At 42.2% G+C, this 12966-nt stretch overlaps 1 protein-coding gene across 1 annotated transcript in view; it reads left to right on the top strand.

The window, feature by feature from the left end:
• Nucleotides 1-12966, top strand: part of MYO1D (myosin ID) — a 392202-nt gene that overhangs the window by 279698 nt on the left and 99538 nt on the right. The window contains exon 21 of the mRNA XM_056127580.1: nucleotides 12109-12263. Within this exon, the coding sequence (XP_055983555.1) occupies nucleotides 12109-12263 (155 nt within the window). The remainder of the gene's footprint in view (nucleotides 1-12108; nucleotides 12264-12966) is intronic.

Genomic DNA, 12966 nt, shown 5'->3' with positions numbered 1-12966 from the left:
AAGCCTCTGTGAGGGCCATGGAGACAGCTCAAAGCCTGCGTTCAATCCTCAGCACACATGTCCCCCATGTACTGCTGGAAGCAATCCCCAAGCACCTCTAGGTATGACTCAAAAACAACAAACAAAACAGAAAAGTCTCTACACTTAATCTCTGGCACTTCTTTTTGGTACTATAATAATTTATACAGAAGAGGAAGTCTGTTTTCTTCTTCCCACAGTGCTTGCTGCCAAAGATTACAGGGTGTTTAGCAAAAAAAATTTAAATCAATATTATTCTGATGCAATAATAATAAATGTTCCTATTGATCAGCTTATTGTGGTAAGAAATCTGTTTTACATACCATGGATGAGAGGGAAAAAAAGATTTTTTTAAACAGAAAAACTTGGTCCAAATATAAAACTTCCTCCCTGCGTGGAAGCAGTCGAGCCTCCCTGGCAGGAACTGGTTCTGGTCACACAGCACAGAGATAGATAATATGCTAGCACCAAGTCTTTAATAAGCTGAGCAATATTCATGCGTTTGTTAGTAACCACCCTCACACCTGTGAAATATGCCCTCTTGGTAGCAGTGGAGCCCCCTGTTGAATTCAGCTTGTTCATTGTTGAAGGATTTGTCTCTGTGCTTGGAAGCTTGCTGTGGGTATGCCTGTGTGAGATCTTCAACAAGCTTTGCTCTCAGGATTGACAGTCAAGATGGTTCCTGTGTTTTTCTGTTAAAGTAGCTAGTAGCATAGAAATTTTCTGGGCCTTTAACATTGCCTGTGCCCAGAAATGTTGAAGATAGTTTGCTGACATTTAAAAAAAAACTGGGGGGTCAGAGTGATGGTACAGTGAGTAGTTTGTTTGTCTTGCATGCGGTCAATCCACATTCAATGTGCAACATCCCATATGGTGCGCTGAGTACCACCAGGAGTGATTCCTGACTACAGAGCCAGGAGTAACCCCAAGCATTGCTGCCTGTGGCCCCCAAACAAAACAAAACATTTTTCATATTCTAAATTGATTATGATTGTTTTATTTTTCTTTTGAATAAATTTTAGTAATGTGTGTTTCTATAAAATCACATATTTCAGGGTCAGAGAGATAGTACAGTGGGTAGGGCACTTGCCTTGCACGTAGCCAACCTGGGTTCAATCTCCAGCATCCCATATGGTCCCCCATGCACTGCCAGGAATAATCCCTGAGTGCAGAGCCAGGAGTAACCGCTGAATATCACCAGGTTGTGACTCAAGTAAAGTAAAGTAAAGTAAAGTAAAGTAAAGTAAAGGCCCTCCCGTTGTTCGTCGATTTGCTCGAGCGGGCCCAGTAACATCTCCATTGAAGATTTTGTTGTTACTGTGTTTGGCATATCAAATACATCATGGGTGGCTTGCCAGGCTCTGCCGTGTGGGCGAGATACTCTCGGTAGCTTGCCGGGCTCTCCGAGAGGGGTGGAGGAATCGAACTCGGGTTGGCCATGTTGGCTGCGTGCAAGGCAAATGCCCTACCGCTGTGCTATCACATTTTATAAAATATTCAATTTCAGGCCCAGAAAGATAGGATAGGGCTTAAGGTGCTCACCTTGCATCCAGCTTACCCCCCGTTTGAATCCTCAACACCACATTAGGTTCCCCGTGCATTTCCAGAGGTCATTGTTGAACACAGAGCTAGATATATCCTCTGAGCACTGCTGGATGTAACCCAACCCAACCTCAAAAAAATTCAATTTATTAATATCAATTTTTTATTTATATATTTAAATATTCTAGTAATTACTAAAGTCAGCACATATTCTCTTTGAACCTTTTCTGTTTCTCTTGATATTTGGGAGATTTGGCAATTTATGAGGGGGAGTTCATTGGGGTCACACACCCCGAGGTGCTCAGGGACGATAGTCACAGCCACAGTGCTCAGTGGGTCATACATGGCTGTGGATTGAACTGCAGTTGCTCCATGCCAGGCGAGCTCCTTCACCCTGGTTCTCTCTTTCTCTGTTCCCCTGTTGTGTGTGTGCAGTGCTGCCCCTATGTTTTCCTTGGTAGATCGGTAAAGGACTTGTTCTTTAATTTCTCTTTTCACAGAACCACCTCTTGGATTTGTCATATATACTGTTTCTCATTCCTCAGTTTCATTTATTGCTCTTTTTTGTTTAATGGCGCCAGGGATTGAACTCAGGGCCTCAGACTTGTGGGGCAGCCACATCCCTGACCTCTCAAGTGCTTTTTATTTATTTTTATTTTTATTAATCTTCAATTTTTGTTTTATAGCTCTTGTTTTATAGCTCTATGATCCTTTTCTTTCTTAGTTAAGGATAAAAGTATTGGGGACTGGTATTTAAAAATAAATGCATCCATAAATTTTGATGTGTAGATTCTTTCTCATTTATCGGTTAGCTATGATTGTGACTAAAGAGATGCTTTTATTTGTTTGTTTATTTGTTTGTTTGAGGACCATACTTGGCAGTGTTTGGCCAGGGCACCTGCTCCCAATCCACTGCTCAGTGAGGGGACACCCAGGCCTGCTGGCAGTGGTAGGGTCTGCTCCTACCTCTGTAATCACAGGTTGCTTCTGATGTTGTTCAGAGGACTGTGCAGTTTCAGTCTTTGGGCCCAGGGCTCGTGAATGCCAAGTCTGCACTCCAGTCTTTTGAGCCATCTCACAGACCCAAATAGGTACTTAAAAAAAGAAAGAGATCACAGTAAAATGTTGTCAATAACCTTTCATAATTTCCTACTTCTATTGTACTGAGGTTATAAGCCATGGTAATGCATATCCTACTCTGTAATTGGGGAGAGAATGTGGGGTTTGACAGTAGAGGGGCACTTGCCTGGCATGCTCGGACCCCAGTTTGAGTCCTTGCATCACATATGGTTCCCCAAGTACCACCCAGGGGTCACTCCTGAGCACAGAGCCAGAGATTGTCCTGGAGTACTGCCAGATATGACCCCAAAACTCCACAAGAAAAATTAAGTAAATAAATAATATATGTGTTTTCTATGTATATTAAAATACCATAAGCTGCTATTCAATCTCATGGTTATTCAGACTTGCTGCACCCTCATTTGCTTTTTTTTTTTATCTACATCATCTGCCAGAGACTGGGTCACCCACTGAAATCATGACTCAGTCCATTTCTTCTTGTATTAGAGGTGGGTTTTGTTTTATATGTGTCAGCACCACAGTGTTTGATGCTTGGAGACTGATAGTTTTTTATTTTAAGCTATCCTGTGTCAGTATAAAACAATAAGAAGTTTCATGTTCTTGCCCTGGATTTTATTTTGTCTGTTATTACTAATCCCACCTCCACTTTCCGGTATATCTTTGTCCTCTCTCTTTTGTCTGCCTTTTTGTTTTAGATGCATCTTTTATTAACTGTGCATAGCTAAGTTTTGTTCTTGGCCAACCCTGTGAACCTTGCATTCCGTTAGCATTTCTTACAGAAACTGACAATATGTTTTTATAAATTTAATTGTTATTTAAAAGGCTTTTTTATGCTTCTGTGTTATTTTTTCTTTTATTCTACTTGCTTTTTTTTAAACTAGTGCTCAAATGTACCTTTTTATAAATTATTAGGAAGATGTACATTCTTCTTAGTTCAAATATTGGTTACTCTTAAAGAATTTGACTTCTCTGTCCTAATCAGTACTGAGAGTAAAATGATCTCACTCATCTCCTACTGTGAATCTTATAAAAATGAACGTGTTTCCTTTGTTTCCTTGTCTGACACCTTCCTACATTTTCAGACCAAAAAAAAATTGAATATGTAACCTGAACTTTATTTTTCTGTAAATAACTTAGTTTTTCTCTGCGAGTGGTAATATTACTCAATGGTTGGTAGAAGGCCCTAGCTCAATTCCAGGCACTGCATTTCAGCCTCTCACAACCCCACTCCAGCACCCCTGGGAGTGGTCCCTACAACAGTTGCAAAAAAAAAGAAAAGAAGTTCTCAGGAGGGTCAAAGAGATCTACAGCAGGTATGACTCTTACCATGCATGTAGCAGATCCAAGTTTGAATCCCCAGCACCACTAGGAGTGATCCCTGAGCACACAGCCAGGAGTAAGCCCTGAGCACCACCAGATGTAGGCCCCCCCCCCAAAATTCTAAATCCTCTGAGCTAAATATCTGTATGCTTCTCTGGTAATTAAATAGGACTGGTACCTGTAACTCTGTTCTGTGGAGAGATTCGCATCTTTCTGACATCTTTTTTGGTCTTTGTTTTTCTTCACTGTGTTGTTACTGCCTCCCTTGTGTTATTTGTTATATCTATCTTTTAGACATTTCTTTGTCTAGTATTAGTCTTTTCTGCATTTACATTTACAAATAAGAATAAAGATTCAAGATATCCTTTCGTGGGCTAGAGAGATAGTACAGAGGTAAGGTCTTGTATAGAGACACACCATCTACTATGATCTTACTTTGTAGAAAAAGAGATGGTGTGCCAGGACTGGAGTGATAGTACAGGGCGGGGGGAGAGGGGGGACGTTGTTTGCCTTGCATGCGCCCGACCTGAGTTGGATCCCTGGCATCCCATATGGTCTCTCTAGCACTGCTGGGAGTAATCCTGAGTACAGAGCCAGGAGTAACTCCTGAGCATTGCTGGGTGTGATCCAAAAAAAAACAGAGAGAGAGAGACGGTGTGCCAAGAAATTAGATGATCAAGATTGTTTGCTTTGCACACCAATAACCTGGGTCTTCAATCCCTGCACCACATATGCCCCCTTCCCCTTCAAGCACTGCCAGGAATGATCCCTGAGCACAAAGCCAAGGACTAATCCCTGAGGATTGCCAGCTGTGGCCCCAAAATAAAGATTTCCTCTCCTTGTTTGCTCGGCTTGCTTGCACTGCCTCTGTTCAGAGGCCTCCTGCCCTATGTCCTCAATCTTGCCACCTCTGTTTTAAATTTGAAAATTAAGTATGTGTGTGTGTGTGTGTGTGTGTGTGTGTGTGTGTGTGTTGGGAGGAGGGGTGCAGAGAGAGGGTCTCTACTGGTTCAGAGTGTGCTGGGAGTCCTCCCAGTGAAGGGGGGCCTTGGTAGAGATGAGATGGAATCCAATCAGGGATGGGATCTGCCCTGTTCCACTTTCTGAAACCAAAGGAAAGGAAGGCGTAGATTTGCTGGAGCATGACAAGGGAAAATTATGAGACAAGAAAGCCATTGGGGCTTGGAGCAATAGTGCAATGGGGAGGGGCATCTGCCCTACACTTGGCGGAGCAGGGTTCAATCCCCAACATACCATATGGCCCCAAAGCACCACCAGGAGTAATTCCTGAGTGCAGAACCTGAGTAATAACTCCTGAGCGTCACCAGGTGTCACCCAAAATGCCAAAAAAAAAAAAAAAAAAAAGGCCTCTCAAGGTGGAGCCTTGATAAGGAGTTTCGCTTTTGTCAAAGAAACTTGCCTGTATGTTGTGGCTTTGTGAGATAAGCAGGGGAGTGGCCCCTTCCAACAGCCAGCCGTGTCCTGGCCCCAACCCTTTTCTCTTGCCTGGAACCACCAGATAGCTGTCCAGAGACCAGGCTGCATCGCAGCTTGGAGTGTAGAAACCTCATTGTTGGAGGAGCCTTGCTTATTTATCTTTTTACACCCCTCATTTGTGAAAGTTTGATCTTTACCACCCTCTTCAAGACAAGCCATCCACTGTGACCTTACTTTGCAGAAAAAAAAAAAAAAAGAGCATCCCAAGAAATTCAGCGATCAAAGACTATGAGCCTGAGTCTCTGATGAACATCTGGGCTGTTCCCTTCCCACCTTCTCCTATCTCCCTGGACACAGGGACACACACGTTCAGGATGCAATCTCTCCTGCCTTGACCACAAGGGGGACTTGATCTTCCATGATATATTTCATCACTTATTTTCTTATCTGTGTGTGTCCTGGAGCAGGAGAAATTGGGTGGTGCTCACCCGCTTTTCTTTCTGGCCTGCCTGCAGGTCTGGGCAGACACAGCAGCATGAGGCCTCCCCTGGGGGCGGAACAGGGAGCGGCCAGAAGGTGGGACAGTGTCTGAGAAGAGTCATAGGTGCCTTCCTCTGGCGCAGCTGCGTCCTGGGACACCCCTCTTGCTGAGGGTCTCAGAGTCTGCTGCTGGATCCTGTTCTTCCTGAGCCCCTGCATCTCATGTGCATGTGGGCATGTACTGACAGGCTACTGTCACATTTCTCATTTTATTAGGTTTTAATTGGATTCGCCTTTGAAGTGCTTCATAATGCTTCAAATTTTGCATAACAACTAAAGGAAAACATCACAGGCAAAAATTTTTTAATTAAGAAAAAGATACTTCTAATTAAATCATACAAAATTGTGTGGATAAGAAACATCTGAGCCCCAGAAAGTCAGAAAAAGATAGTACTGAGGTTAAAGGACATGCCTTGCAGGCAAGCTAAGCCTGGTTCAGTTCCTGGTCCCTGGTGAGCCCCCCTTGCTTCTCCAAGTGCAGCCCTGGAAGTCCCCCAGTGCCACTGGGGTAGCCTGAGTAATACCCAGCACTGCAGGGCCCATGTATTAAGCCATCAAGATGGTTGTCCCAGAATCACCAGGAAGCACCTGGGTGGTCCTCAGCATCTCTAAAGAGCACCACCCCCACCCCCCCCCCCCCCCGCGCTCCTAATTCGAAAAAAAGTGAGATTCTTTTAACAGAAGCCCCAGAAAGTCTACCATTGCAGGTTTATGAAATGATTTCAAATTTCCTAAGTATTTTCCCTCCTCTATATCCATCACTGAGCCTGGCATTATTGTTTTGTTTGGGGTTGGGAGGGTTACACCCGACAGGGCTCCTACCGCCTGCCCTCCAGCCCTGTGAGCCATCCCCGTGACCCAAACCTGACATTCTGGAAACCAGGGCTTTTCTTCCTGCAGACTGGCAGTGGAAAAACATTGCCTTCAGTGGGATGAGAGAGACTGTGACTTCCAACTTCGAATACCTGCGGACTACTATCAGTCCCCACATCAGCGTGTGAAAAGCGCTCTTTGAGTTCACCCTAAGAACTCACTGCCTATGGAGACTCACATAGAGCGGTTCTGATGTCGTTTATATTCATTTGTACTTTCTCTCTGCAAAGGCCAGTTGGGATAGAATGAACATGGATCTGGCCACCTGCGAGCCAGAATTCCACTTCCAAAGGTCTGAAAATCAGCTCACCTCTTTGAACTTTGGTTTTCTTCTCTATTAAATGTGTGCATGGAACGAAAAGGCTTCCCGGGTGGATAAACTGTGAAGTGTTCATGTTGCCTTTTGTCTCATTCACTGATCCAGCAGGACCATGAACCCCTAAAACATGGTCTGTCCTCAGAACGTCTGTGGGACTTCTGTGCCCACGCAGGCTGCTGGGCACACTGCAGTGCCCCCGATGAGGATTGTCCATGATGGTTGCTGGACCAACTGACAGAGCCCATGGTGGCCAGGAGGTGGCACTTTGGTGTTTTCTGCAGTAGAACCCACCAAAGGGTGAAAAAATAACTGGGGCTGTGGCTTCAGTGACCACAATGGAATATTGAGGGATGAAAATGACCAAGGAGCTTTGTTTTTTAAGTTTACATATAAAGAATATGGGAGCTGGGGTGATGGTACAATAGGTAAAGCAATTGCCTTGCATGTGACTGACCTGGGTTCGAAGCCCGGCAACACATATAGTCCCTGAGTCCACCAGGAGAGATCCCTGAGCACAGAATTAGGAGAAAGCACTGAGCATCTTTGGCTCTGTGTGTGTGTGTGTGTGTGTGTGTGTGTGTGTGTGTGTAAGCGAGGGGAGGAGGGAGAGAGAGAGCACAGAGGGAGAAGAAGGAATGAAGGAAATGAGGGAGGGAGGGAGGGAGGGAGGGAGGGAGGGAGGGAGGGAGGGAGACTTTAGGAAGGAAGAAAGATTTTGGGAGCCAGATAGTACAGCAGGAACTATCTGTACTAGCTGACCCCAGTTTCAATCCCCAGCATCCTGTATGGTCCCTTAAGCACAGCCAAGAGTAATTCATGAACACAGAGCCAGGAGTAACTCCTTAAAAAAATGTTTAAAGAATTAAATATTTTAATGATAATTTTTTAATAAAGTAAAAATGACTTTTGGTGGTGTTGATGGTATACACGTCTGTGATTCTTGACATATGCATAGATTTTTGTAAATGCTACTGTAATCACCATAGTCCTTCTCTCACCCTGAAAAACTCCCTTGTGTCATACACCTCTTCCTCTAAACCCTGACTATTCTTTGAACATTCTAGAGAATGTCACAATCATGGAGCCACAGTATACAGTGTTTTAGAATTGGTGACTTTCACTTAGCATAAGACCTTTGAAATGGGTCATTGATATTACTTATCAGTCACTTCTATCACTAGTTCATTCTTCTTATTGTTGATGACCTTTCTGTTGCTTAAGTTTTATCCATTCACTTATTGGTAGATAGTCTAGTTGCTTCTAGCTGGGAGACATTTGTAAACAGAACATCTGTAAATGTTTACGTAAGGTCTTGTTTCCTAATGATAAAAGAGATTGCAGGGTCTGTAATTCTACCATAGCAGCAAACTGGTTTCCCAGTGAAGGTAGCATTTTTACATTCCCAACAGCTGTACATGAGAGTTCTATTTTTCTGGATCCTCACCAGTATTTGGTATTGTCTAGCAACGAAAAGCTTTGGTTCTAGTTAAACTTTGCTTTGGGTCATTTTGAAACATATGAATGTGAAAGTATTTTTGGTTTTAGGGAGGGACAGATAGTACAGTGGGTAGAGTGCTGCCTTGAACACAGCCAACCCAGGCTCACTCCCTGATACCCCAGAGCCTGCCAGGATTAGTGATTCGAGCATAGAGCCAGGAGTAAGCCCCCGAGAACCACAGGACTTGGGGAGAAGGGTATTTTGGGTTTTGAAATTGTTGCCATTAATTTTGTTTTTAAATTTGTTTCTTACTGTTCATTACTAGTATACACAAGTAGTTTTGCATATTGACCCCGTAGCCAGTGATCTTGTTAAACCACATGTTAATTCTAAGCACTACTTTATAGATTCCTTGAGATTTTCTATCATTGTGGCAATGTAACTTGAAAATGGACACCTTTGAATTTTTTCCCATTGATTCTGTGTGCCCTTTAATTTCAGTAACCTGCCTTCTTTGCTGGCTAGAACTTCCACTGGGATGGTATGAGCAGTAGTGAACATGGAAAGCTTTGTCTTAATGTCCTATCTTTGGAGAAAACATCTAGCCTTTCCCACTAAGTTTAATGTCGGTGATATTTCTATACATGCCACTTACTGTGTTGTATTCTCCTCCAATATTGGTTTCCTAAGGGTTTGGGGAGGTGGTCTGCAGAGCCTCCCAAACAGAACTCAGGGGATCACTGGGGTGCTGGGTCCTGAACTCAGGGCCTCACATGCTGAGCTGTGAGCTACTTGAACTGTATCCCTAACTCTTGTCAAGATCTTTTTGTTGTATCAATTATATGATAATATGTCTTTATCATTCCCTTGCTATGATAAATTACATTGCTTAATTTTTTTAATACTTGATTGCTTTTGTATTTCTTAAGTATCTGCTCTCAGGGCCCAGGAAAGAATTAGTGGCAGAGTACAGGTCTTGCCTATGTGAGGGTGTCAGGTCTTGTGTTTGATCCCCAGCTCTTCACCTGAGCAGAAAAAAAAATTCACTTGGTTATGGTGTTTTTTCTTAACATTTTTTTATTCAGCCTGTTAATATATTGGCCATTCTTATATTCACTTTTATAAAAGGTGTTAGATAATGATTTTTAACTTTTCTTATACCATCTTTGACTATTTTGGGTGCCAAAATAAAGCTAACCTTCTAAAATTAGTTATTGTGTTCTCCTGTTTTCTACTAGAGATTTGAAGAATTGTTATTATTTATTTCTTAAGTACAGTAGCAAGTCTCACAATGGATACCTTACTGGTGCCAGCTCCAGCAAATTTATGATCAAGGGGAGGACAGTGCTACAGTATATATTATTTAAAACAAAATGTAAATATAATATTGGTTAAATCATTCTTTATTTTTTAAACAAATGGCATTCACTGTCAAACCTCTTATTACTTATGTAACAGATCCGTTTTTTTAATTGTTGTGGTACCACATCAGTATTGGGGTCTAACCCAATAGATAGACCTTAAGCATGCAAGGAATATGATCTACTTACCTAATTTACATCCCCGGCCCCAGCAAGTCTTTGAGTAGCGTTTTCTTCATCATCATTCATTATAAGGCCGATGAAGGAAAAAAGGAATTGTTTCATGTTTAGGTCCAATGTCTGGGTGAAGTTTGAAGTTTCCTCTATGTCTTTGTTCTCCAGTAACCTCCCATATTCCAAAAGATGTGCACATTAGATTGGAGGAGTGTTTATAAGCTGTCTCAGTGTGAATGAATGTGGATGGGTATGTGAAAATGCTCTGAAAAGGAATGGGATCCTGTCCAGCCTTGTACCTTGATCTTTTGGAATAGGTTCTGACCTGGAATAAGTGGCTTAGAAAATGAATGTGTGGGGAATGGGGATTTGACTCAAGTGACAGAGCATATGCTTCATATGTCTGACACCCTGGGTTTGATCCCAGGTACTGCTTAGTGTAGTTAGTGTGCACCAAGTACAGCCAGGAGTAGGCCCTAGCTCCAAAAAAAGAAAATGAATACAGTGTATTAATATTGGAGGCATTTTATGTTTTTACTTAGCATTTATTTGTGATTAGAAATACGTATTAGGAACTTGACTCTTGTTTATACCTCATTGGCCTGTGGTAAAGTTGAGTTTATTATGTTATTTCACTTAACTTTGCATTTTTGAAAACATTAAATGATTTTAAAAAGTACTTATTGCCTGCCTTTCTTCCTCACACCCAGCAGTGTTCAGGACTTACTCCTGGCTCTGTTTTCATACATGGCACCTTGGATCTAACCCTGCAAACACCTACTCACTGTACTCTCCTGCTCTGCCTTATAGTTTTTTTTTTTTATCATTATTGCCATTATGGGGCTGGAGTGATAACACAGCGGGTAGGGTGCTTGCCTTGCACGTGGCCGACCTGGGTTCGATTCCTCTGTCCTTCTCGGAGAGCCCGGCAAGCTACCGAGAATATCCCGCCCAGCTGCTGAGAGTATCCCGCCCGCACGGCAGAGCCTGGCAAGCTCCCCGTGGTATATTTGATATGCCAAAAACAGTAACAACAGTTCTCACAATGGAGACGTTACTGGTGCCCGCTCAAACAAATCAATGAACAACAGGAGGACAGTCCTACAGTGCATTCTTTAAGCATTTGGTAGGTTTTATTGTGAGATCTCTGGCTCTGACATTTTCTTTTATGAATGGCTTTTGTTTGCAGATTTAATAGATGTAACTGTACTCAGGTATTCTGTTTTTTTTTTTTAGTTGAGTTTTAGTAATCTATGGCTTTCAAGAAATCATTTGGTTTTTTTCAAAGTTACTGAAAGTATTCCCCAAATGGTTTCTGTAAGGATGGGAGACACAGGTGAAGGGAAGCAAACACTCTCGTGGAGGGTGTGGTGTTGGAACGTTGTATGAATGAGGTTTTATCATTAGTAATATTGTAAATCATCGTGTTGCAAATAGCATTTTTTTAATTCTAAGTATTCTAGTTGTTTTTTTTTTTTTTTTGGCTTTTTGAATCACACCTGGCGATGCACAGGGGTTACTCCTGGCTCTGCACTCAGGAATTACCCCTGGTGGTGCTCAGGGGACCATATGGGATGCTGGGAATCAAACGCAGCTCGGCCGTGTGCAAGGCAAACACCCTACCCGCTGTGCTATTGCTCCAGCCCCGTATTCTTTTATTTTCTTAATGTCTGTGTGGTCTGTAGTAATATCTCCTCTTTCATTTCTGAGACTAGTAATTTAGTTAGGTCTTCTCCCTTTCATTCTTTCAGACTGGAGAGTTAGCAATTTTATTGACCTTAAAAACAAATGTTTCAAGTGTTTTAATGTTTCATTGATTTTTCTGTTATTTCCTGCTTTCCATTTTATTATTTTTGTTCCTTTTTACCTCTTTTATCTCCGAATCTCATGAAATTTTGATCAAGATCAGCATCATCAGAGTTAACAGGGCAGAACCATTGCACTATATATATTCATAATTCTTTTGAGAACCACCCTGATATTTTCCATGTTTTGTTTCTTTGCAGTTGACGGGTCTAAGTGTCTCCAACGGAAAGGACCAACTTGTCGTGTTCCACACAAAAGACAACAAAGACCTCATTGTCTGCCTCTTCAGCAAACAGCCAACCAATGAAAATCGAATTGGGGAGCTTGTTGGAGTTCTAGCGAATCATTTCAAGAGGTAAAGTTTGCTTTTTGTGAACATATACAAGTTGGAATCTTCTCACATAATTCTCTGAACTTGTTTTGTGCAATATCTGAATTATTTTTCTTCATAAGGAGAACTTAAAATCATCTTTTTAATGAGGGTAGAAGTAAATTCCAGGCTTAGTTTCAAAACCAAGGAGAATCCTCTGCTTTTCTAGCTTCCAAGAGCGATTTCCTGAGTGGTGCCTCTTTGCTGCCAATGCAAAAATAATTAAATTTGTAGGAAAATTACTTTACATTCCTATTGTCACAGCTTCTAACTCCAGTGAATATGTGTGTTTGAATATGAACCAGTATGTGTGCCTACTCTGAATTTAAACGAATTAGGAAAAGCACCTGTAGATTTAGGAGGACTCAGTGGAATGACCCCTCTATAAAGGGTGTTGGAATTCTGCAAAGGAATGTGAAGCAGCACCCTCTCAAAACCTGGAGTCCAATTTAATATGAGAACTTCACAACAGTAGTGATGATGACCTGGCTACTTTTGTATGTGGTGCAGTGAGCAGTGATGTGAGAACTATGAACAGGGAGGCTGATGCTGAGGGTGGTGAGACTGTTGAATGGCAGTTGTAAGGAAAGGCAACTTTTCTCTGATTACTTACCGGGATTGTTGTAGAGATGGGGCTTGTCTTCCCATAGGCGGTAATGGTGTTTGCTCTGACTCTAAAATCAGACCA

This window comes from Sorex fumeus, unplaced genomic scaffold (assembly GCF_029834395.1).
Source record: "Sorex fumeus unplaced genomic scaffold, SorFum_2.1 ptg000063l, whole genome shotgun sequence".
NCBI lineage: Eukaryota > Metazoa > Chordata > Mammalia > Eulipotyphla > Soricidae > Sorex > Sorex fumeus.
The sequence above is the reverse complement of the archived record's forward strand: the minus strand, read 5'-3'. Positions and strand labels throughout refer to the sequence as shown.